The following is a 25,367-nucleotide window of genomic DNA, read 5'->3' on the forward strand; positions in this document are numbered from 1 at the left end:
TGCTAATGAACAGAGTGCCATTTATTTGGCACAAACATTTTACCAATTTAAGAAGTTTGGTATTTAGTGTAACGTTTTGTTCAGTGCTAGTGTTGGATTCAAGCAAAAAAAAAAAGGGTATACAGTTCGGGGGGAGATGCATTATAGAACTATATATAGGGGATTGTTCCGGTATATGCAGTATTATATAGTACCGTTGTATTGTATTAGCTAGTCCTTTAGGTTCTTGGGGGGGAAATGGACAAACTTTCAGCCTGAGAGAATTTTAGTTAGCTTTTTTGCTTTTATTAACAAGCATATAATATTAATTGGCAAAACACTGAATACAAGCTTCACTATCATAAAATCAAAACATTAAGCAATAATCCCCAAAGGCTTATTCAGACAAAAACTAGCCACCAATAGTACAAAAATTACACAGCAACACAAAGCATAAAAAAATGTAAACTTTCAAATGAAACTAAGTCAAAAATATGATTTTATATTGTGATAGTTTCAGTATCTTTATATACCACATATTGAGGATAAAGGCTTAGTGGTTGCACTGGCTTATTGTCCCTTAACCCTAAATTAATCTTGTTCCAGAAAAAAAGAAGTTTCCTTTTGTCCAGTTAAATCATTTGGATGTTAAGGATTATATTAAACCAATGTTGTAAGTTAAAAGGACTTCAACAGGCATGCCGCTAAGTAACTCTGCTCCTGTGAATAATCCCACTGATTTAAATGGAACCATCCATGTGAGTAAAGTTACAAGGTAAGGATTTGCAGCATTGGACCTTTACGCCCCAATCCTACAATCTGCTCTGGGGCAGGCCACATTGACTTCAACTGGATTCCGTGAGGGCATAAGGATCTACCAGGTGGATCAGATTGCAGGACTGGAGCTTAAGTTTGTACATGAGCAAATTCAAACTCAATAGTATTAAAAATAAAAAACGTGGGCTTACCATGAGGAGCAAAGTTTCCAGAAAATCTGTACCTAAACTCCGCTTTCATCAAAGCGCAGAATCAAAGGGCAGTTCAAAGCTAAATTATGCACCTTAAAATAAGTGTTCTCTCTGCACTTGGTACCTAAGGAAATGTTAAGAGAACCTCTCCATTATAGTTAAGTTACGCAAAAAGTCTAGCCTATACGATGGGATTTTTTCTTTTCTTTAACTTTGAAGCAGAGGAACAAATGTGTAGGTTGCTTTAAAACTTCCAGTGAAGCGTCTGAACTGAAGTGATTACCTGAGGAAATACAGAAACTGGATTTTTCTGCAGAATACAGTTTAAGTTGTCTGCATTAAATGCATTTCTTAAGTACTGATTACAATATAAATTTATCAAAGACTCATCTGTTGATGTACAAACTGGTTGGCTTTTTCCTATTACATTTATCTCAATGGTAAGATTAAAATAATTGTAAAACAGGGTAGCTATACTACTACATTTACCATTCATTGGGGAGGCGGGGCGGGGGGGGGGGGGGGGGGGGGAAGCCAATGACTCTCCTAAGACTAATTATGCTGTTATGAAGACAATAGAGCCAGATAAGCTTTCAAAGGCTCAGAGCCTATTGGAAAAAATAGCACCATCATAGTTGTAGTCTGATATTTCATATGGTCCCATATCCCCAGAGGTTATAGTGTTGTGTGTAGTATTGCACAACCAATACAAAATAAATATTCCCAGGTTAGATGGTACACAAAGATACCAGACGTAACAATGGCACAAAAACAATTTCGGATAGGCTGCAAGTCTTGCAGATTGCTTCCACAATTCACATTAATGTTTCTTGCCAGATCATTTATTTTAAAATATTGCTGACAGGTAGTTCTTGCACTTACACACAATTTTAAAACCCCAAACTTCACTTCAAAATAATAATAACCCCCCCCCAAAATAAAAAATAAAAAAAACAAACAAAAACCCATTTGAATGTACATTTTAAAAATCCCACCTACATTCCTTCTCAATTTAGCGGTAAGTAGATGCTACATTTACAATTTAAACGTATGCCTTATAAATGCATGTTTCAAACCTATTGCACAAAAGCATAAGTAATGCTCTTTATCCATACAAAAACATCAAATAAAAACTACTCAAACTCAAAGTAAAAGGAAGAAGCTTGTAAAAACATCTCACAATTTCATTTTATATGCCCGTAAATAAAGCTGGACCATTGAAACCAAAATACTTGGATGGTAAAATAAGATAGAAGGCTTAAAATAGAATAAATAATTTTATAAAGTTAATTTTTTTTTGTAAAACCCCCAAATCTTATTTAAATTCAATATTATATATTCTATCTGAATTATCTATTTTAAATGAAAACTATATCTAGTGAGACTATGAGCCTGGGTAATTAGTCTCATTGCTGCTGAGGGTAATGCAACGAGATACTTGTACTGCAATTATTTACCAGCGTAAGCAGTTGTGAAAACTACTTCACAGTAACTCCATCTTCACTAAAACCAAAATAAACTGAACATGACCAAGCAGGACCAAGAGATATCTAAGCTGAGCCTGGCTTTCAGACGTTAAACAATATTAAAAAAAATCAATAGTTATTTTTCCCCAATATAATTTTGACATTAAATCAACTGTCTCTTAAGCTTCACAGAAGTAAAACAAAAATTTCAGAAATAGAATCCTTAAGGTCTCACACTGACTGTTGAATTTAATTGTATGCTACTCTTTCTACAACGCTAAAAATCAAACCAAATGGTGCAGCAAACCCCTATGGGAAATAGTTTCTGTAGTGAAGATATTCTGACATGATGCAATTTAGAAAAATAGGTATTTTTACCACTGAGGTTTTATCAGGTTAATACATTTTAAAAAGCAGAGTTACACACAATTATGAGCTATAACCAGCTGTTGGTGTTAATACAGGCTTCAGATTTATGTATCTATACAGGTATCAACAGAGATTTAAATATATTGATATAGCACCATAGCAAATTCAAGTGATTCCAAAGATAGCTACAAACTTACAAATATATATTCTGTACTGTAGATTGATACAGTGAGAGTTAGAACTGAATGGCAGAGGGTTTTCTGAATTTGCATGTTCATACTGTTTAATCGCTCCTCAGTTTTATTAAACAGGAAAATATTCAAATTCTGATGTACTTCAATGGCACTGCAGTAACGTCTGGTTTTACAAAATGCTGCTGTAGTGCATATTCTGAGGTAGACACATCATGTATATATATTTATTAAACCCTTAGATACAAATGAATCAGATTGATTAGGATAGGGTCACACTTGGCTGAAGTTCCCTGACACACCCCACAATGCGGACAACTGATTAACAGCTCCACAAAGTCTTAGTAAAACAATTGACATATAGGGTCACATCACCTAGGTTCATTTTGTGAAAAGCTCACAAAAGGCCAGTTGCTAAAACTAAACTACTGAAGTCTCCCCTTTCCTCTTCCGACACTTGAAAAAAAAAAATACAAGTTATATGTAGATAAAAGCTGAATCGCAGGTAGGTGCATACACGAACAGAAAGACCAAACCAGAGCTAAATTCTATTCCCCCACCCTCCAACGCTGAAATACTCCAGGCCCAGATGTGAAAGTCGTCCTGCCTGGCCCAACGAGCCCTCAGTACATTTACCTCTCTCATGCCCTAGATTTGCAGATTGCACTCCTACTAGTCTAGTAGATTTCCCTTGTTTCTCCATTCGCACCCATTCTGATTTCCTCCTCATTCACCTCTATGATTATGAATAAAAATCAAAGACTGCAGCTTTAGAACGCTGTTTTGAAATATACACAGGTGAGACTGTATTCCCTCTCACAAATGTGGCAGTAGGAAAGCTAAGGGAGGAGGCAAATGGAGGAACAGAGGGCTCCAGCTAAGAATGTGTAAGGAGGCACACAGAAACATGCTGTTTCAGGGAGGTGGTGCATGTACATGTTTGGATAAGCCAGGATTTCTCAGGATTTACTTCCTGATGTTGAATCTGATTTTAAATAATGATTTCTTGCAGGGCAGAGGAGCACAACTGGATGGAGTAGGATGGTGCCAACAGGCATAATGCTTATGTTAGCCAGTGACATTTGCCTTATGAAGGAATAAAAGGGTTTAATAATATGTATACAAAACTGGTGTTTTCCGCTGACAGGGGAACTTTCCCTCCTAAGCGTTTAAAAGGAAAGTAATAACCTCCAGCTGCCAGTGTGTCATACTGCACACCCTCTTTTCAGTATCTTACAATCCCTGTGCCAGTCAAACATTTTAACATTTCATATTTTATTATCTGTTATACAGTATATCGCTTGCAGAAATCACATTCAACCAATATGAACAGTTTTTTTAAGTCACCTATTTTTAAAAGGCTTTCAAGATTTTTTTTTTTTTATTAGTTAACACTCCTCTAAGCATTATCTGAGCGCGGACTTGATGACATGCATAGAGTAGTGCCTGCATCTCTCGAGGCTGAACACAAAAGGTAGATTAATAGATTTTAAGACCAGAAGGTACCCCTACGATCTAATCTGACCTCCAAGATAGCCAATGAGGGCACTAAAGAAAACAATGGCTTCTAAAGGAAACCATTAAAGGAAATCTAGAACTGATCAGTAATTAACAGCTGAATTTTTAAACCAGTGAAATGGAAACTTGTGTAATTTTCTATGGGGTATGTTTCCCAAAATAACCACTAGTTACAAATGTAGCAAAAAAAAAAAAAAATTTCCCTAAAGAAAAAATAGATTTCTGCAAGCCCCTACTGTATAAGACAAGTCTACCTTAAAATTCACAAACTTAGCACTTTGAGTACTCTTGTGTTATGATCGGATGCAATTTATGCCACAGCAAAATATTGGGCCATGTTAAAAAAGTAAATGCATTTTCATTAGCCTCATCAAAACATGCAGAGGATGCCAAAGCATTAATGAAATATAAAATGAGATCAAGCATTGTGTGAAACTCGTGACGTTTTCAGATGCCTAGATTTTTAGGAAGTTTTTAATGCAGCATAAATATCACCAGTCTCTATAATCATAAGGTACGTTCAATGCTCTTCAAAGGGCTCAATGAAAGCCAAAATAACTGAGGCATACTATGTAAGACAGGAACATCTTGCAGAATATATCAAAATAAGCTTTAGAAGTTTCAAAAGATGGAAAGTAACTAAAGGTAATTTTGGTGTCAAAAACAACCTTTTAAATCACCCCCACAACATTTTAACTTATATTTGTGTAACTGCAGCAAAGAGATGAATCAAGTTGAGCTACATGGAACTGTGAAGTGTTTTCAGGATCTGTAAACTTAGTGCTGGTAGTGTCCTCTTGTGATTTATTTCTTTCGTACAAAAAAAGTATAAATATTTTCTGTCCAGAAATCTGGGCAACACGTCCCCAGAAGAAATATTCAGAAGGTTGGTTGGCTGTGAGAGCACTACAGTCTTCCAAAAAATTCTGCTGGTTCGTGTCACATGTGAGTTAAGTGATGCACTAAGAAGGTGCCTGATGATAGTCTCTGCAAAAAACGCTGTCCAGAAGGACAATAAAGGTCTCTTACAGCAAGTCCATTTTGGGTCTGTAATGTAGCAGGAGAGGTGCTTTCTGCAAGATAAAATAATGAGCTAATTTAAGAAGCAAAAGCAAAATGAATCCTCCTAGGTGATAGGTAATCAACTCATCAAAATACATTATTGATTTATATTTTAAGGCCAGAAGGGACTGGCCATGTATCATCTAGTCTGACTTTATGTAGAACAGATCACAGAATTTCACCCTGTTAGCTGAACATTGAGCCCAATTACAACATCCAGTCTGCTTTGAAGAGATGAGATGGAGAATCCACCACTTAACCTTTAGAACAAACTACCAAGGTAACTACCTTCACTGCTAAAAATTTGTCTTATTTCTAATCTGAATGTGTCTGACCAACTTCCAGCCACTAATTCTTGTTATGTCATTCTCTGCTAGCTTAGAAAGCCTTTTAGAACTCAGCAATTTCTACCCATGAAGGTACTTTTACACTATAATCAAGTTACCTATCAATATTATTTTTGATAAACTAAACAGATTGAGTTCTAAGTCTCACCATAAGGTATCACAGTCGACAAAGTGGGTATTCACCCACGAAAGCTCATGCTCCAATACGTCTGTTAGTCTATAAGGTGCCACAGGACTCTTTGCTACCATAAAGGTATTTTTTCCAACCTTCAAATCATTTTAATAGCTTTTCTCTTCACCCTCTCCAATTTTTCAACATCTTTTTTAAAAGGTAGACACCAGAATTGGACCCAGTATTCCAGTAGCGGTCTCACCGATGCCACATATAGAAGTAAAATCACTTCCCTATTCTAGTTCATTACTCCCCTTTTTATATGGCCAACGATCACATCCACAGTATCATATTTGGAGCACACGCTGAGCTGCTTGTCCACCACTACGACCCCATAATCATTTTCAGCGTTACTGCTGTGTAAGATACAGTCCCCCATTCTGTAGGTCTGGCCTGCATTTCCTTCTTCCTAGATATGTCACACTGCCTTTGGCAAATATAATTTGTTTGAACGGGCCCAGCTTAGCAAGCGATCTAGATCATTCTGTATGACTGCCCTGGCCTCATCTTTATTTAGCACCTGGCCAATCTGAGTGTCCTCTGCAAATTTTATCAGCAATAATTTTATATTCACTTTCAGATCTTTGATAAAAATACCAAAAAGCATAGGTCTAGCACTGATCACTGGGGAACCCCACTAAAAACATCCCACTCAATGAGTATTCCCTATTGACCATTACTTTGAGATCTGTCAGTCAACAGATCTATTTATGGGTGTTTTATTGATATTTATAGTTCTAATTTTTAAAACCAGAATGCTGTGTAGTACTAAGTTGAACCCCTTACAAAAGTGTAAGAATATTACATCTACGCAACTACCTTTATTAACCAAATTCGAAATTGTCAAAAAACAAAATCAGGCTTAACAAGACATTTTCCATAAAACCATGTTGGCTGGCATTAATTATTTGCCCATCCTTCAATTCTATATTGTTTGAATCCTGTATCAGCTTCTCCATTTTTTTGCCTGGGATTGATGTCAGGCTATTTACCCACGTCATCCTGCTTGCCCTTTGCTAATGTTGTGCCAACATGCATAGTTTCAGGCCAGAAGGGACCATGAGATCTTTTAGTCTGACCTCCTGCATACCACAGGCCATTGGTTTTCACCTTTTTCTATTAAGGCTGAAGACTTTAGTTAGACCAAAGCATTCCAGACCTCAGGAAACTAAACTATTGTGTGTCACAGGGAGAGAACATGAGAGACCAAGGTGCCACCAATGCCTGAAGCCTCTGCAATGACCGGGAATAGATTTGGTGAGTTATGCCCAGATGATCCCAGCAGGCAAACCACATCCCATGCTGCAGAGGAAGGCAAAAAACCCCAAGTCCCAGCCAACCTGACCTAGGGAAATATTCTTTCCCATCCCCAAATCTAGCAATCAGTATGTGAGCAGGACACCAGCTGGGCATCGAGAAAGAGATTGTCTGAACCACCTCAGAGTAATGGCCAACCCCACCCAGTGTCCCATCTCCAGTTGTGGAGAAACTCTTCCCATCTTCTGGAATTTCCCCATTATTCCAAGGGCTCCTAGATGCTATGGTAATATAAATAATAAACGGCACCAGCAATCCAGAGATGTCCTGAACCAACCCTTTTAGGGCTCTTGGGTGCCCATTATCTAGGCCTGCTGGATGACCTTTGGTAAGTCACTTCATCTCCATGTGCCTCAGTTTCCCCATCTGTAAAATGGGGATAATGTTTCTTATCTGCTTTGTAAACCACTGAGATCTGATAAAAAGCACCATATAAGAGCTAATTATCATCATCATCCCTAGCTCCTTAATGCCCTCAGTTCCTAATGGACTGAAAAGTAGTTCATCCTCGTCACGTAACACAAGTATATCATCTTGCTTCTTTCCAAATACAGAACTATACATTGATCACTTTTACCTTTTCTGCATTATTAACATTAGTAAAGAGGCTATATCACTGTTAGAATTTCACTTTTTCCTGATTTATCTGAAAAACCTACTATCCTTAGCCTCGCCAGCCATGGATATTTTCCTGTTGTCTTTAGCGTTCTCTTTCCAATTTTCTACACTTCATAACTACTAATTTATAGTCATAACTATCTACTTCCCCTCTTTCCCCAGTTGTTATATATTGTTCTTTATTTCTAGTTGTTGCTTTCACTTTGCCTCTGAACCAGGATGGACTTTTAACCAATTTTTTAGCCAGTTTTAAAGTTACTGCAGGTATAAAACTGTGTACGACAGATACTTTATGAACTCTGTTCTATAACCAGGTTAATGACTTAATTTTAATTCTAAATATGAGTGAATTAATGAAAAAGCAGTTGTGTCGTACCTTAAATCTCCATCTAGTGACAACTACAAATTTGAGCGTATGGTCCTTGCCAAGAATTTCTTCATTGCATAATATATCCAGCTGATTGAAAAGGAAGAGAGACTTAAATTCATTAAGGGACACAAAGAGCACACTTCTGAGACAAGACAATGCACATGGATAAAAGTCATGTTAAACATGTCCAGAATCATCTGAAGACAATGGAAAAATCCTAACCCTTGCCACACTGTGGGAGTTAGAGAGACAAGGTGGGTGGGGTAATATCTTTTATTGAACCAACTTCTGTTGGTGAGAGAGACAAGCTTTTGAGCTTTTACCTTGAAGTGACTTTCACACTGAATGGTCCCTTGAAATGTGTGTTAACTACTCATGCTAAACAATCTGTTCCATCTTGTACTCAGAGTGACACAGCTAAATACATTTCCCAGACCTCAAGAAGAGCTCTGTGAGGTCGAAAGCTTGTCTCTCTCACCAGCAGAAGTTGGTGCCATAAAAGATATTCCCTCACCCGCCTTGTCTCTCTAGGCATCATATGGCAGATGACAACCTGGGTTGGAAGCTGTATTTTTAATGGCTGGTCTCTCCCTCACAGGGATGACGTTTTATATAAATGAACATTGGCTACAGTAGCTTTTTGCAGATTTGAAAACTAACATTTTAGTAAAAAGGTGTTAGAACCAGGAAGAGTCTCTGTGATAATTTAGATAATTTAAGTGTGTAATTACTTCAGTGCTTAAGTCTATTCTTCACTTGGGACAGGCATGCAACTTCCCTTTGTGAGAACTCCATGCGACCACACAGAGGAAAAGACCACTTATACATACAATTGAGAGCCAATAAAATTAAGCATGTTCCTTCACATTACTCAAAGAAGTTTTTTAATTGGTGACTATAACAAGGGTACAGGTGGTCTCTTGTTATATACATGAAGAAGTGAAGCTGTTTCAGTTGACAATTTCTATTTTAAGTAAGAGTAGCCTTCACAATAATTCTGAATAGAGGTAGGTAGATAGATTACACACTGAGTGGTGCTAGGAGTGGATGATTGTGGCTGTGGTCAGGTAGGAAGGGGAAGGGTTCAGAGTCTGAAAGCCTGGCTGTTTTTGTAGGTTGTATTCTGAGCATGGGAGAGGATGTTTCAGGGCTGTGGAGAGGTTAGGTAGGAAGAGAAGAGAGAGGTGTGTAAGTGGGGATGGGGGTATTTCTGAGCAGGAAGGAAGTTCTGAGCTGGGAAGCAGATGAGGAGTTGGCAGTGCTGAATACCAACGCAACACTCAATTGGGAATGAGGCTGTGAATGAACTGGTGGCATGTCCGTTGAGCTAGGACATGGTAGAGTAAGTACTAGATTGTGTGAGGAGAGGATGGTACTGTTTATATGGATGCTGCCCTTCATAATGTGTCCTAGTTTTACAATCTGAAATGGGGGAGGTCAGAGGGAAGATGACGACCCCCTTTTTCTTCCTACTTCTTCATTCACCTCTCTTTCCCCCCACCAAATGGCTTCCCAGTGACCCACAGTCTCCTAGTTTTTCCACTTTGGAAGATGATCCACCTGCAAGGAAGCGAAGGAGCATAACCAGCAGTCGTCCCTCCAGTTTATGTTGGATACATGCTGACCCTATACTTTGGGTGAAATTCATCCTTGTGTGTAACAGCAACACAAGGGCTATGGACCACTTAAGCTATATGGCTTAAAAAAAGACTTCAGTGGTGGACAGCCCTGGCACTGGCCCTATGCACTGGGGTGAAATTCTCCATTTTCTCTTACACACACGATCAGATAAACATATAACACTAGTGGAAGACTATGCCAAACCTTACTTTAATGACAATCATTTAAAACTGGATGTGGAAAAAGAGGTGTTACAGTATTAGACAAGCCATGTGGCTCGTATTACTAGCCCAAGAACTAACAAGGGCTGAAACCCCAGAGGATTAAGTTGGGGAAGGAAAGAGGTAAGTGCTTCAACATTCATATTGTGGCTGTGGTCAGGTAGGAAGGGGAAGGGTTCGGAGTCTGAAAGCCTGGCTGTTTTTGTAGGTTGTATTCAGAGCATGGGAGAGGATGTTTCAGAACTGTGGAGAGGTTCATTTATTTTTATAAAAAGGCTGACAGATTTGCCTAGATCCAGCTCAGACGAAAAAGCTATTTAAGGCCTACTGCAATAATCACATTTTACCTGAGAAGTGGTGTGTTCAGTTCTCTCGAAGAACAAGATTACAAGGAAAAGCTTTGCTTTTAAAACAATGAGCTTCATACGCTTGCTACAAGCTTTCTATTTACAGTGTGATCTTCTCTGATGTTAAAATAGTACCTCATTAAAAGAAGAAAGGTTAAGTTTTTTGGCAATGAACTTCTTTAGATGTAAGACTGTTGCTTGCGCTGAGCAGCGGATCCATTTTCGTTTCAATCCACGCAATTTGCTGCTATTGCATTCCAAGCAGATGCTTACCTTCAGGGAAAAGCAAACACAACCCAGGGTGGGTTAATAGGATTTCCTGCCATCCTGATTAGGCATTCTATAGGCAGCCTTCATTGGTCTAGCAAAATAACTTAAAAATTAAACATCTTTGAAGTCAAATGTTCACTGTCACCTTCCTTAAAGCAAAGGCGTTGTCTATAACTTGTCAGCCTACAGGTTTCAGAGTAGCAGCCGTGTTAGTCTGTATCCGCAGTTACACTTCATTTAACTCTTAAATGTCTGGATAGAAGTTGACAGCCACTAATCTGTACATTTTAGAGGTCGTTCGGACTAACTCAGGAGTAGTCAAGGTCAAACCACAAACCAAAGGTGTAAACACTGTAACAAGTGCACAGTGTGAAAACCACCTTCACTTTTTCAATGACTGTTTACAGTGTCATCTTTACATAACTTTAAAGGCCATGTTAATGTACATTCAGATTACATGCATGTTTTAAAAAGGATTATCAACTCAAAAGTTATGTTGTCTGAGATTTAAAGGTGTTACAAGAAAACTGATAAAAAAATTCAAAAGAAAGCTAGTAAAACACCAAAAGATTTTTGCTCAAATTAGATAGGTTAGGCTAGGCTATGATTTTTTCATGGAAATTTTAATAAATGTCATGACAGAGGTGCAGGGGGAAAAAAGCATATCACAGAAATGGAGGAAAGCAGATGGCCTATGGGGATGTGGGGTGGCTTGGACAGCAAGCTCTCTCCACACTCACTCCACAGTGGCAGCTCCTATCCCACAAGGCTAAGCCAAGTTTGTTGGTCCGGGCATTGTGACCTGGCCCACATGGTTGCAGGACCACTCAGATTTGGCACGTCCACCCCATCACCATCTACATGGGGTGGATGCACCAAACCTGAGTGGTCCTGCAACCACGTGGGCCAGACTGCAATATTTGGAAGGGAAGGAAGCCTCTCCTGCAGGGGTAACTAACTTTATTCAAATTTACGATTACCATGAACACTGACAGCTGTCCCAAAATCATAGCCTTACTAACAGGTACTAAACCGTAACAAGGTACTTTTATATTACAGTTTAATTTTTAACTAATCCTAAACTGATACTGTGAAGAACACTGCACTGTGGGAAGCATGAAAAGCAGAACAGGGGACAATCTTCACGACTTCCAGGAGCAGAGAAGGTTCTGCCATAGGTGGTGCATGGCAACAGAGCTCCACTTAGCAAAGTGCCATCAGCCCCCCCCCAAATCTTAGTGATTTGTCACCAAACCCCACCACATTAGGCAACTTATCAGGGTCCCCATCCCAAATGAGTAGGGCCCTACCAAATTCACAGCCATGAAAAATGCATCACGGACCATGAAATCTGGTCTTGTGTGCTTTTACCCTATACTAAACAGATTTCACAGGGGAGACCAGCGTTTCTCAAATTGGGGGTCCTGACCCAAAAGGGAGTTGCAGGAGGAGGTCACAGGGTTATTTTGCCACCCTTATTTCTGCACTGCCTTCAGAGCTGGGAGGTGAGAGAGTGGTAGCTGTTGGCCAGGTGTCAAGCTCTGAAAGCAGCGCCCCGCCAGCAGCAGTGCAGAAGTAAGGGTGGCAATACCATAACATGCCATCCTTACTTCTGCGCTGCTGCTGACGGCAACTCTGCCTTCAGAGCTGGGCTCCCGGCCAGCAGCCGCCGCTCTCCAGCTGCCCAGCTCTGAAGGCAGCATTTCTGCTGGGTAAGAGTAGCAGTACCACAAAGACACCCCCCACAATGATCTTGCAACCGCCCCTCACCTCCCCCCCAACTCCTTTTTGGGTCAGGACCCCTAAAACTACACCACCTTGAAATTTCAAATTTAAAGAGCTGAAATTATGAAATTTACAATTTATAAAATCCTATGACCATGAAATTGGCCAAAATGGACTGTGAATTTGGTAGGGCCCTACAAATGAACCTTAGGCTCCACATATTCTTGCATGAAGTTATTAATGCTCACCGGGGACTGGCAAAGCTTACCGAGGTTCATGGTGTTGGGCCCTACATGAACCTCCTAAGGTTTGCCGGGGAGTTGGCTGTGGGTCACAAGAGGTACAGTGTCTCCTCATGCAGTCCTGAGCAGGTGTATAGGAAGGGGAAAATCCCCCTGAAATTCTCCCACAAAGCCTTCTTGCAACCTCCAAACTTTCGGTATGCAGGAGAGGGTAACTCTCCATCTCCTCACTGGGCTTTGCCCAGGAGAACTGACGAATAGACAACCCCTCCCTTGTTGCTTCCTTTTGCCTCCCCAGGCCTGGCTCCGGAACTTGCAGGAAGTCAAAGCAAGCTCAGTAGCTCCTGACAGTCTATTCTGAAGCTCCGATTTAATGTGTTAATAACCTTAAAATTAGACTAATCAACTCGCATCTCTTGTTTACACACACACACACACACACACACACACACACACACACACACAAAAGCACTGGAAGGGTGGAGATCCTTTGCTTGGGACACTCTTGGCCACATGATAAAAGTAGAGTTACAGACTGCTCCATGGACTCCCACTTTGCCTAGTAAAAAGCACTAAATCCCCACCCAGCAGGGGTAGACATGGGTAAGGTGTTTAATCATCTCCTACTGGCATCCTTCCAACCCTTCATAGCTTGGGGAAACACAAATGGGACTTGCAGTGTGCCACGAGGTAGATTAATGAGAGCAGCTTCAGACACAGAACGAGTGTCCCAAACCTAAAGGAGCCTTCAGAGAATGCTTTGCCAGAGGCCCTGTATCTGGGTGGCATCCTCATTGAGGGGTCATCTTTCAGGAAAGTAGGTCCCAGGCCATTTATGTCTTTATAGGTAAAAGCCAACACCTTCAACTGTAGCCAGTACTTGGGGGATGGGAAGCCAGTGTAGATTTAAAAGCATGGTTTCCTATGCTTTATGGGAGTGGTGGTGGTGGTGGTGGGGGAAATCCGTAACGGATGAGTTAGTTTATTCTACACCGTGTCAAGTATCAGAGGGGTAGCCATGTTAGTCTGGATCTGTAAAAAGCAACAGAGAGTCCTGTGGCACCTTTAAGACTAACAGATGTATTGGAGCATAAGCTTTCGTGGGTGAATGCCCACTTCGTCGGCCATTCCATCCGGCTAAATGCAGTGCCTTGCATGGTGTCAAGTCAAGTATGGCAAGCAAGGACTCTCTGTTGCTTTTTACAGATCCAGACTAACACGGCTACCCATCTGATAGTAGAGGACAGTCCAGACAGATTGATAAAATGCACCTGCCCCACAAATGACAACCGAACACCCTCAGTGGAGGTGGAATCTGCCATTTTTTCTGGTTTTTCCCAACCAACATCACAACTCCAGCTTCTATGGATTTTGCCTCAGCCATCTGGCTCTCATCCAAGCAGCAGGCTAGGCAATCCATTGCTTTGCCTAGGTCAGGGGCTATGGAGCTGGTCCTATGACAGATATTTTGGTCCTGATCTTGAGTATAAAAAGAGGTCAGTAAGTTCTCTTTCTTCCTTTCTGTTTTTGCTACAAAGTAGCAAAAAATCATCATCTATATTAAAATATATTTTAAGGTGTTAGATAAAGTTCTAGATTTAAATTACTCATTTTTATAGAGTAATTTTCTCAGCCACAGACCTCACATACCAGTTTTGAGGCACATTTTTTAATTCACTTCAGGCTAGAGGACAATCACAATTATAAGTGCCACTGATCGTTAATGAGATTTTCTTGAAAAATGACCATCACCCCCTTCCCTACACATAAAGGCACTTGGTCCAACTTTATACATTCTACTAAAAAGCATGGAAAAACAGTGCCTGGCTTCCATCAATTGAACCTATGGATATAAAGATTATTCGTCCTTCATAGCACAATGAAAATAAAGCTAAATGGCAACCTAAAACTAAAAAAACGTGGCTGATTTCAAAGTAAAAGTTGCCTGAAAGATATTCTACCTGTTCATCACTTCTGTGATAGTCATTATCTTCTTCCTGTTTTTCTTCTGATGTTTCTTTGTTTGAACTCTCATCAGCTTTAGTTTCACCTTAAATGAGAAAGGAATGCGTTATAATCATGAAATTAAAAGATGTTAAACCGTAAGTAATCTCAATCGATAGTAACAAAAATCAAATCAAGAGAAAGCAAATGGGGTTTTATGAGTTTTTGAATGCGTCAGACTGGGGGGTGAGCTCATTTTATAAAAATTGAAAAGGAGCTTAATCATCTTTGGTATTGTCTGAATGCATATTTAGCTAGATGCAGATTCACGGGCAGTGCACCTAAGTTTAAAAAAAAAAATTCTCCTTATCAATTATCAATTCACCATTACTGTTCCAAGATTGTATTCAAAAGTTAGGACGTTCAAAAACTTCAGGTTGCCAAAGAAATGCCAACTCTGCCAAGTATTATATACGCAGTAATTTCTATCCCTCTTCCTCCCAAAAGGAAGCCTTATGGTATTACATTTATTAGCAAAATATAAAGCCAGCCCTAAGTGCTCAAAGTTCCTAGCGTTAGAGTGCGATATCTCTAGCTTTATGCATTGATGTGCTGTTCACTCAAATGTTAAGTAAATGCTAAAACTGTTGTGTAATACTTTCTTTTTGGTCACTAAAAACTATATTTAATGGGAAATTTTGCGGGGGAGGTTGAATTATGCATGCACAATCAATCTCTACTGATTGAAACAAAATTATGGCCCAAATCCCTGGATATAGCAAAAGGGGAAAGCACAGCTCAGGAATGTGACCTTTGCTCTCTACCAAATCTTGGGCTTGCTACTTTAAGCAACTGTCAACAGTCCCACAGGTCCATGGTGGCAACTGGGTATCAGCAGACCATAACCCTCACCATGCCCAACTTTGCTAGCAGCCAGTATCATGGTAGCGTAGGAGCTCCTATACCAGCCCTACTCCAAAAGATCCCCCATGCTGGGGTGGTCTTCCTATGGCCAGTTAAGATGGTTTAAGGGTAGGGGTGGTGTGATGCAAAGCGGCCTCACCACACCCCAGGAGGTGAGCGTATAGTACTCCTGAGGGAGTTCTGCGCCAAAAAATTAAAAATTCTGCAAGTTTTATTTGTCAAGGAATAAATGTGGAGGTTCCAGCATGGCACTGGAGAGCACAGGCCACTGGCTGCACAGAGGTGGGATATCCCCCTACAGCCTCCCTCCCCTGTCCCAGGACACTGAGTTGGCAGTGAGGCTGCACCCAACCTGACACAGCGCAAGGGCAGGGACTGCCCCAGAAACACCCCGGGCCCCTGCCCCTCCATGCCAAATGCACCAGGTGTGGGCAGGCAGGCTCAATCAGGCAGGAACCAAGTGGGGAGGCGCTCGGTGTGTGGGACAATCTGGGTGCAGACAGCTCAGTGAGGAGTCCAGGTGCGGAGGGAATCTGGATGCACAGAGGCTTGTTCTGGGGTTTCTGGGTGTGATAAAGCTTGTTGAGGTGGTCCAGGTGCAGGGGGTGGTCTGGGTGCACAGATGGGGGTCTGGGTGCAGGGGGTCTCCAGACGTAGAGGTTGAGGTTCAGCAGGATAGGGTTCAGGTATTGAGGGGTGTGGGGGGAGGAGGGTTTCTGGGTGTATGGGGTGAGGCTTGACAGGAGGGGTCTGAGTAGGGGGGGGTCCAGATGCAGGAGGTTGGGCGGACAGGGGAGCAGCTCCCCATACAGTGACCCCTTCCCCGCGGCTGAGGTGTGATGAGGGCAGGAAGCAAGGGAGGATGCTGAACTTCCTGCAGCCAGGGAAGGTTTCTGGAGGTAGGTCTAGCAGCTGATCCCAGTGCAGGATAGGAGCCACCATGATTATTTGCCTCTCCGCCTGCTGCTCCGGGTGCATGAAACTATGTGCCTGAGCTGCTAGGAAGGAGTGTGTGACCGCTCTTGCAACTTCCCTTTGCTTCCCCTTTCAGAAAGACATTTTTCTGCGGGGAAGCAAAGAAATCTGTGGGGGACATGAATTCTGTGTGCGCATAGGGCACAGAATTTCTCCAGGAGTAGTACAGCTTAACACCATTAAATGTTTAATGCAGTCACATTCACAATATACAATACTACATAACAATTTCTATAATTATGATTGGTGTTTAGAATAACCTTATCAGCATAATGGCATTTTTCTAAAGAAAGCAAACAAAAATAAATTACCATTCCGATGCGAATCTAAATGTTGCTTAGCAGAGCATGTCTCCCCTTTGATGTCCCCTGGTACTTCCATGCCCAGTTTATGATAGAATTCTCTCTGCTTTCTCATTTCCGCTGTTTAAAAATTTAAACAGTTTCATTAATAAGTGCCAATGTAACATTTATAAAATTGTTTCAAACTCCTCCCACTTCCTCATAGAAGACACTTCCCAGCAAGAAGAGGCACTTATCTGAGTGTAAAAAGAACAGGAGTACTTGTGGCACCTTAGAGACTAACAAATTTGTTAGTCTCTAAGGTGCCACAAGTACTCCTGTTCTTTTTGCGGATACAGACTAACACGGCTGCTACTCTGAAACCTGTCATTATCTGAGTGTGAACACCACTATCCCTTCACTTTTGGCTGCATCTCTGCTCTTCCTAATTACCATTTTACCAAGCTACACCACATATCTTGTCATTCAGCTGTACAATAACCACCTCATCTTCTGAGGCTGCTACTACATCATTTCTGTGATTTCAGATCATATGGAATTTAAGCTACTCCATATTTTTCCAGGTATCCTTCTACAAATCTCTCAGTTGAAGTACATGATACATGCCTGTTCAGTTACACATATAAGAGATTCTGAATTTCCTTTTTTCTCCCTACTTCTAATTTTTAGCCTGGAAGAATTTCATTTATATATAGTCTCTTTAATTAAGCTTGCATATTTAAAAGTGAGAGAATGTCCTCTTGACTTGGCAACTTAGTTTCAATGAAAGTTTTCCACCTAAACATAAGAAAGGCAGTAAAACACTATTAAAAAAAATGAGAATGGCCCAGTAGTTAGTATAGAATATTCCTTCAGCTCAAGACACCCATTATTGTCAAAATATTACTGTTATGAGAAGAAGCACACAAATTAGAAGTTACCTGTTAGCAAAGGCCTAAAGTATGCAATCTAACAAAAGGAAGAAAATTATGCTGAAACTAAACACTTTCTCTGCATTAAATGCTTCACTTTTGACAACTTGGGAAAGCAGCAACCAAATGATGGAATAAATGTAGAATTTAAAACAAAATGTGCATACAAAATATAATGCCAACACAAAAAAAGTTTGCTTTAAAGTGTTATGCAACATTATACAATGTTTTAAATTTTCCTGAAACATCCCCACAATTTTCATTACTGGGTGTTAGCATTACTTTTGTCGAACATTATCCTTCAAATATGTGCTTTCTGTTAAAGTAAAATCAGTGCTAGAATTTGAATAAGTGCAGAAATGCTTCCACTGTATATTTTTGTCACCACTATCTTTGTCTAAAAGCAGCAGACAGACAGATGAAAAACCTATGCTATCCCTTAAACATGCACCGTAGCTCTTTGTAAATCTAACATTTACAGCTAAAATAAGACCTACCAAGACTTACCTTCTTGAAGGCCTGGCACAAGTTTGTAAACAATATCTTGCATTGTTCTGTCATGACTGGCAAAAAGAACAAAACAATTAGAATTTGAAAACTTCCTGTTTTTTAATCAATCATCTCTATTCTAAAGGTCATCTCACTTAAAGAGAAAGACTCCAAGATTAAATAGATTATGCAAACAGGAATATAGACTTTTAAACATCACAGTAGAGAATATTCAGATTTATACTTGAACATCAGAAAGACGTCATATGAGAAAATGATTTTAGCGGACAGGAGGGAGCAAAATGAGAAAGAAAGCCTGATAAGGCCCCCAATAGTCGAGGCAGGAGGTAACAAAGTGGCCCAGGTGATGTGGAGGATGACATACTAGAATGTTAACAGGCTGTGTGAATTTTCTGAAGTCCACCCTTAACGGAACACAGAAGAACATGAATGATCCGTCTAGAGCAGAATGTGGAATTGTGTCCAACTGCATCAAGGTACACATGTTGGTAATGCACATTTTACTATACCTTGATAGAATTTTGACCTAAGACAGGCAATTTTTGACTCAAGATGAGGAAAAATACACTTTAACACAGCCTTCCTATTCAGCACAGTATCAGCTGAAGGATATTACTGAAGGTTTGCAATGGTACAAACATCTTTATGAATAACTGTACATTTCTCATACATGTGGAACAATACTTAAATCAAATTTTCATTCGTTATAGTGCACTGCACCAGAGAATCTGGTCCCAGCTGTTTCTGCTGCTATGAAGCTTGACTAACTAAATTACAGGGTCCCTATTCTGTTACAAAGTCTTATTTCTCTTACAGCTATTTTAAACAGAGTCTAGAAGATTTTGTTTTCCTCCATACACAGCTGTTTCATGAAGTTACATACCACATTCTTTGCTGGTGGTAAATTGGTGAAACTACAACTTCAACAGAGATTTACCCATTTCCACTAGCAATGAATTTGCCCATATGGGATTAGACCAACATTCCTATATAAATAGATAGAGATAGACCATTTTGTTATGAGAATGCACAGCGACACTAGGAGACATTAACATCCCTAGGTCCTTCAAGCCCGCATTTGGGGATGTTTGGAGGAACTATCCATAATATGCTCCTTTTCTAACAAACAGCTAGAGAAAAGCATGCATAGGAAAAGCACATAAATCAAGAAAACGGAGTTAAGCCCGTACATTCGGCTGTTTATGTGCAGAGGCAGTAAATTGCTCTTAATCCAACCACTTCCATTCAAATTTCAGAGCAGCAATGAGCGGCTCAAGAAGCTGTGTTGTCCAGTGATTCTTAAGCAGAAAGGTAAAGTGGCCTGACACTAGGCATGGAGGGGGGGAAAAGTAAAATTGGTCAAGACCCTAAACCTCTAGCCCTCAACCTCCTCGGAGAGGCTAATCTATTGATTTGCTTTCAACAGAAGTTCAAACAAAACAAAACAAAAAAATCAAGAAAGGGCAATTCTATCTAGAAAAGTTACCATTTGAAAGGGCCAGAATATTACCAGACCTCTGAACCGATACCACCAAGTTCAAATATCAAGCAAAAACAGTGCAATAATTTTAAAAATATACCCATCCCAGCTGATATCTGGCATTACCCTGGAAAAATTGACCATGTTGAGCGCTGGCTCTGACTCCACAGCAGGAGTGTATGCTCATAACAGAGGTCAGTTCTCAGTAGTACTCCGCAACAGTGGAGACCACTTAAACCAGACAGAAACAGTAGTAACAGAGTTAGTAGCAGTTTATTAGTTACTTCAACTTTTTAATCAATATTTTCAGAGCTGGAGGAGGACAATTAGGTTTAAATGAACTAATGGAACACTAAAAGGTAGCTAAGTCTCTAACATGGATGTGAGGGGTCTATTTCCAGATTGCAGAAGCTTCACCAAGAGCATTTCAATATAAATGAACCATAGTCAAGCAGTCAGTCAATCTACAGTAACCAACCCACAGCAGCAAGCAGGTATGAAAACTTAACTGCATTCTCACTTCTGAATCACGAGAGTTGCTTAGATTACCTATTTCCCAGCTGGACTGGGGTCTGTGAAGGGGAAGAAGTTGAGCTATGGGTCTGCATAACAAGTGATTAACAGAATTAAGACTTATATAAAACAATTCTCCATTCCAAAAATCGTATATCTTCAACAGCAGCTTGAACAAAGGAACCGTTGTGATCATCTAGTCTGACTTTTGTATAACACAGGCCAGACAACTTTCCCAAAATAATTCCTAGAGAATCTCTTAGATAGACATCCAATTTTGATTCAAAAGTTACTAGTGATGGAGAATCCTCCACGACCCTTGGCAAATTTTTTCAATGGTTACTCCTCTCGCTGTTAAAAGTTTACACCTTATTTCCAGCCTGAATTTGTCTCGATTCAACTTCCAGCCACTGAATTATGTTAAGCCTTTCTCTGCTAGACTGAAGAGCTCATTATCAAATATTTGTTCCAATATAGGTACTTATAGACTGTAATCAAGTCACCCCTTAACCTTCTCTTCCTTAAGCTAAATAGATAGAGCTTCTTGAAACTAATCACTATAAGCCAAGTTTTCCAATACTTTAATCATTCTCGTGCCTCTTCCCTGAGCTCTCTCCAATTTATCAACAGACACCAGAGCTCTGGATACAGGATTCCAGCAGCAGTGGCACCAGTGCCAAATACAGAGGTAAAATAACCTCTCTGGGAAACTTGAGTTTCCTGTTTTTATGCATCCCACGACTGCACTAATCCTTTTGGACAGTGTCACACAGGAGTTCATATTCGACTGATTATTCACCAGGATCCCCCAATCTTTTTCGAGTCACTGCTTCCAGAATAGAATCCCCCATCCTGTCAGCACGGCCTACGTTCTTAGTTCCTAGATGTACACAGTTACACTAGCCATATTAAAAAGCATCAGCTCATCAAGTGATCCAGATCGTTCTCAGTCAGTGACCTGTCTTCTTCATTATTTACCACTCCCCCAATGTGTGTCATCAACTAGAAAATGGGGGGGAGGAAGGCAGGGGGTTGACTACACTTTTCAAAATCCCCTGCTTTCAGCATCTGTGCCAGGGACTGTGGGATACATATTCAAAGTAGTGCAACTAACAATTTCATCAAATACTTTGCTTGGAGGCAGGGCAGAAGTGCAGCTTAAAAGGAATAGCTGGTATGGATGCACTGCCCCGATCCAACTTACAGCGCTGCCTTTTCAGCAGTGAAAGCTGCAATGGTGCAGTTCTTTAGGGTTGACCAAGCCAGGTGAGGAAATATCAGCAGTTGATTATCATGGTGACCGATGCCTTAGAAATATTTAAGTTGAGAGGAAACTGTAGGAGAAAAAGTATGGGAAAGCACAACCTGCAAAAATATTATACAGTAGAGACACAGGAAGAGAGGACAATACAGGCAGGATACCACAACCACGCTAGGCCATGTTGTGAACAGACATTGAGTGGCTGTGGGGATATGAGTAGGGCAGGTACAAATCCTTCAGCATTGGCTCCAACCAAAAGAGGTCGGGAGCTACCGGACTAACCTTTCTGCTGCTTCACCTCTGTTGTGTATAATTAGATTATCCTGCAAATTAACAGTCACTCAGAAGACTAAACAATGACAATGCTGCCACCTTCAGATTTCAGTCTTTGAATAGTACCTCAAGTAAAACATTAAAACCAAAGTGCATCTGCCATAACAAAAAATACATTTGAACTACCTGTCAGTCATGTGAATATAATGAAATATTAGATAAACATGTCATTCGCACAATCAGAAATAGATTCTATATAGCCTATGAGAACCAGATACAGTCTAACCAGAAATTACTAAATCCAACTAAACTTCAGTAGAAATTGGTAAAAAATAGACAAATATTTCGCTTGTTCTTAAATTTGACAAACACATTAAGTTTGACCTTTGAAGTGATCTTTGAATCTCCCACTTTGCTTACACAGAACCATTATTTTGATTTCAAATCAAGCTGCTCACTTTAAGTATTTAAGAAAGAATAGCAGAGAAGTAAGATAATCTAGTAAAGAACTGTGCCATAATGTGAGATATCTACACATGACCTGCGGAGATTTTAATTATCTGTGATTTTCATTGTATGCAGCACACTTACCCGATATACTGTAGCGGATGGCTCTGATGTATAACAATTCTACATGTTGGACAGGTGTTATTTTCCTCCAAATACTTCACCAGGCAACTTCTACAGACTGCAGACACATTTATAATTAGGAAGAAAAAAAAAACAAGTTCACATTTGTGTTCTTGTGACTATTTTAAAAGAAATTAACTTACATACAAATAGCCACAGAACAACTCTCACACAATTCAGATTTTGTCCCTTAAATTTTATGTAAATAAGTTTCTAGTATACCACTGAACAACACACAATTTCCATTATCTTTCATGGGAGTTCTTAGAACAATGGTAGATTATAAACAACATATGAAGGACATACTATGTTATTGTCCTGTTCCTGAACAGGTAAAGCTTACTTCAAAACTATTAGAATACATAATACACAACCCAAAATACCATATGCTAGAAAGAAACTTTGAGCTGTGGCTGTAAACGAAAGGAAATTGAGCCAAGAAAATAAACTTGGGGCAAGGAAAATATTTCCTTCGAGAAGTTGCTGTTTAGTGAACATGCAGCTCCTAGCTGAAAGGGCATTCAGGTGCTATTTCACCTCACACCAAACACAACGTACATCACAATAGAGCACTGCACAATAGTTTGCTTTTGGACCTGTTTCAAAGTCTACACACATAATTCTGTTCATTTCATTTTACAGAAATTTACAAACAAGTTACGCATTTTAACCAAATACTACTAGCTGTTTAAAGAAAATCATACAAAATTATTTACTTGGACAGTAATTGATTAGAGAGACAAGATGGGTGAAAGAGACAAGATTTTGACCTACGCAGAGCTCTTCTTCTGGACTGTGTAGCTTAAAAGCTTGTCTTTCTCCAACAGAAGTTGGTCCAATAAAAGATATTACTTCACCCAGGTTGTCTCCCTAATATCCTAGGACCAACGCAAATACAACACTGCAAACAGTAATTACTTATGTGATAAATAAATTACAGCTAAATATTTTTCTTTTTTCTAATGATGTTTGAGTTACTAAAATTTCTGTGTAAATATAAAGTGGGAAATTTGGGTAAGTGAGCATCTTTCCAATAGCTCAGGCTGATTCATTATTTTTACCCAACAGTGTTATAAGAGTTCTAACGACTAAGTTACAGAGGTATACTTTCTGCAGTTAAACAGTGCCATCTACCTCTCAGACAAGTTGATGTATGTTTGAAGAATAATTACAAATCAAAAGCCAAAAGTCAGCAAAGCAAAGGTGTAATGTATGAATGTATTACAGTATTTTCAGTCATTACATTTAAGATAACATTGCTAGCAGCTGTTGTCATTGACTTAACTAGTAGGACAGCATTCTTATCCTGAACGATAAACCAAGTCTAGTAGTACTGCTCACTGAAGCCCAGATCCTGCAGAGGAATCTGCATCAGTGGGATTCTACACAGGTGAAGGGGTCCAGACTAGCAGATTCTCATGCAGAGAGGAAGCCCAGGAGGCCCAAATCCTGCTCTCAATGAGTCAATGAAAGCAGAATCAGACCCATCATTTATAGCTTTAAACTCAATTGTAAGGTTTTTTTCTTATTTTAAACTATAATTCAGAATGTTTATTTTAAAAAGCATCCACTAGAAAACAGCAGTCACTATCCACTGCAACATCCTGCACCACCTTTCTTACATTTTCATTCCTGCTGGGTTTTTTTTTTTTTTTGGTTATCTATATTTTTTTATCTTTTATTATCCTTTTGAATGCTGAAGATAAAAAAAATCTATATTTGGAGCATAACTTTTCATGACAGATTAAGACAGCTTTCATATACACGCTGCCGTCCAAGTATCAAGGTAGAAGATGAAGTATTAAAACAATTTAACAGAAGCTGCATTTTGTTATTGCCATTGTTAATGAAAAGGCATGAACAGCAGAAGACTGTTAATAGCTACCAAAGCACAGCATCTGTTGGAGTTTGTCCTGACCAAGTCATAAGACTGGAGAGTTATAATTACCAAGATACATATGAAGGAAAAAAGCATGGGAAGAGATGGAAGAAATTGACTTTCCCCATAATTCTTATCCTCTGCAGGGATTCTCACCCTAGTTTTAAGTTCCTAACATGACAGATGGAATCCCTGAAATTCTAAAGGTTTGGGTATCCCTGAAAGCAATAAGTAGCAACCAGACATGTGAGCCATCCCACCAGTGCCCATATAGTGCCTTGGAATCTTCCAGTTAGTAGAAAACAAAAGCGCCTTAAAATTAAAGCCAGACACAAAAATAGAATTGATTGAGAGAAGTCAGTGCCTTGAAAGCATGTAATGTGTGTAAATGTTGCAAATAATCCAACATCTAAAACAGACTCCTCCAAGATAATATTTCCCAAAAGGGAAAATTAAAAAGGCAATTAATTTTCTTTCCTCTAAAGATACTTTACAGAAGTGTGTGCCCTGCATACTCAAGGGATATCCCAAAAGACAAACATATACCCACCAAACAGCACATGCAATATGAACAATGCCAATACCAACAAGATTTGTTGTAGTTTTTAAAATTATAGTAAGGTAACATACCTCCTATCACCTGTCCAGCTTAACATAAGCCTAAAGGATGGATCCAGAAGTAACAAAACTTTCCAAAAGCATGGACAATGCAAATGAGTGACATACCTGAAAACACAAAAGCTCGAGGGGTTGGAGATTTGAGCTTTCTTATTTCAGATACATGTTCTGCAGGATTGTCACCCCAAAACTGTATTCTTCTCGAATCCCAATCCAAGAAATAGTGCTTGGCAAGCATATGTAGCAATGACCACATGTATGCCTTGCCTATGTGAATGGAACATGCTTGCCTGCCATGCACACTTCTGAGTTACAGGCAAGCAAAGGCTTTCCTGCCTCAGATCA

At 39.7% G+C, this 25,367-nt stretch overlaps 1 protein-coding gene across 5 annotated transcripts in view; it reads right to left on the bottom strand.

Moving 5' to 3' along the window:
- Window positions 1–263: 263 nt before the first annotated feature.
- The window catches only part of PCGF3 (polycomb group ring finger 3), an 82,062-nt gene continuing 56,958 nt past the window's right edge, over window positions 264–25,367 (bottom strand). For 4 of the 5 annotated variants that reach the window (XM_065549784.1, XM_042859142.2, XM_008174211.4 and 1 more), the window contains 7 exons: window positions 22,487–22,583; window positions 18,366–18,421; window positions 16,957–17,067; window positions 14,764–14,852; window positions 10,701–10,838; window positions 8,384–8,464; window positions 264–5,564 (listed from right to left, as the gene is read on the bottom strand). In XM_065549784.1, coding sequence (XP_065405856.1) covers window positions 5,517–5,564; window positions 8,384–8,464; window positions 10,701–10,838; window positions 14,764–14,852; window positions 16,957–17,067; window positions 18,366–18,421; window positions 22,487–22,583 — 620 coding nt within the window. In that variant the 3' untranslated portion in view covers window positions 264–5,516. The other variant, XM_065549783.1, reaches the window with a different exon arrangement.

The sequence above is a fragment of the Chrysemys picta genome, chromosome 6, assembly GCF_011386835.1.
Source record: "Chrysemys picta bellii isolate R12L10 chromosome 6, ASM1138683v2, whole genome shotgun sequence".
Classification (NCBI taxonomy): Eukaryota; Metazoa; Chordata; order Testudines; family Emydidae; genus Chrysemys; species Chrysemys picta.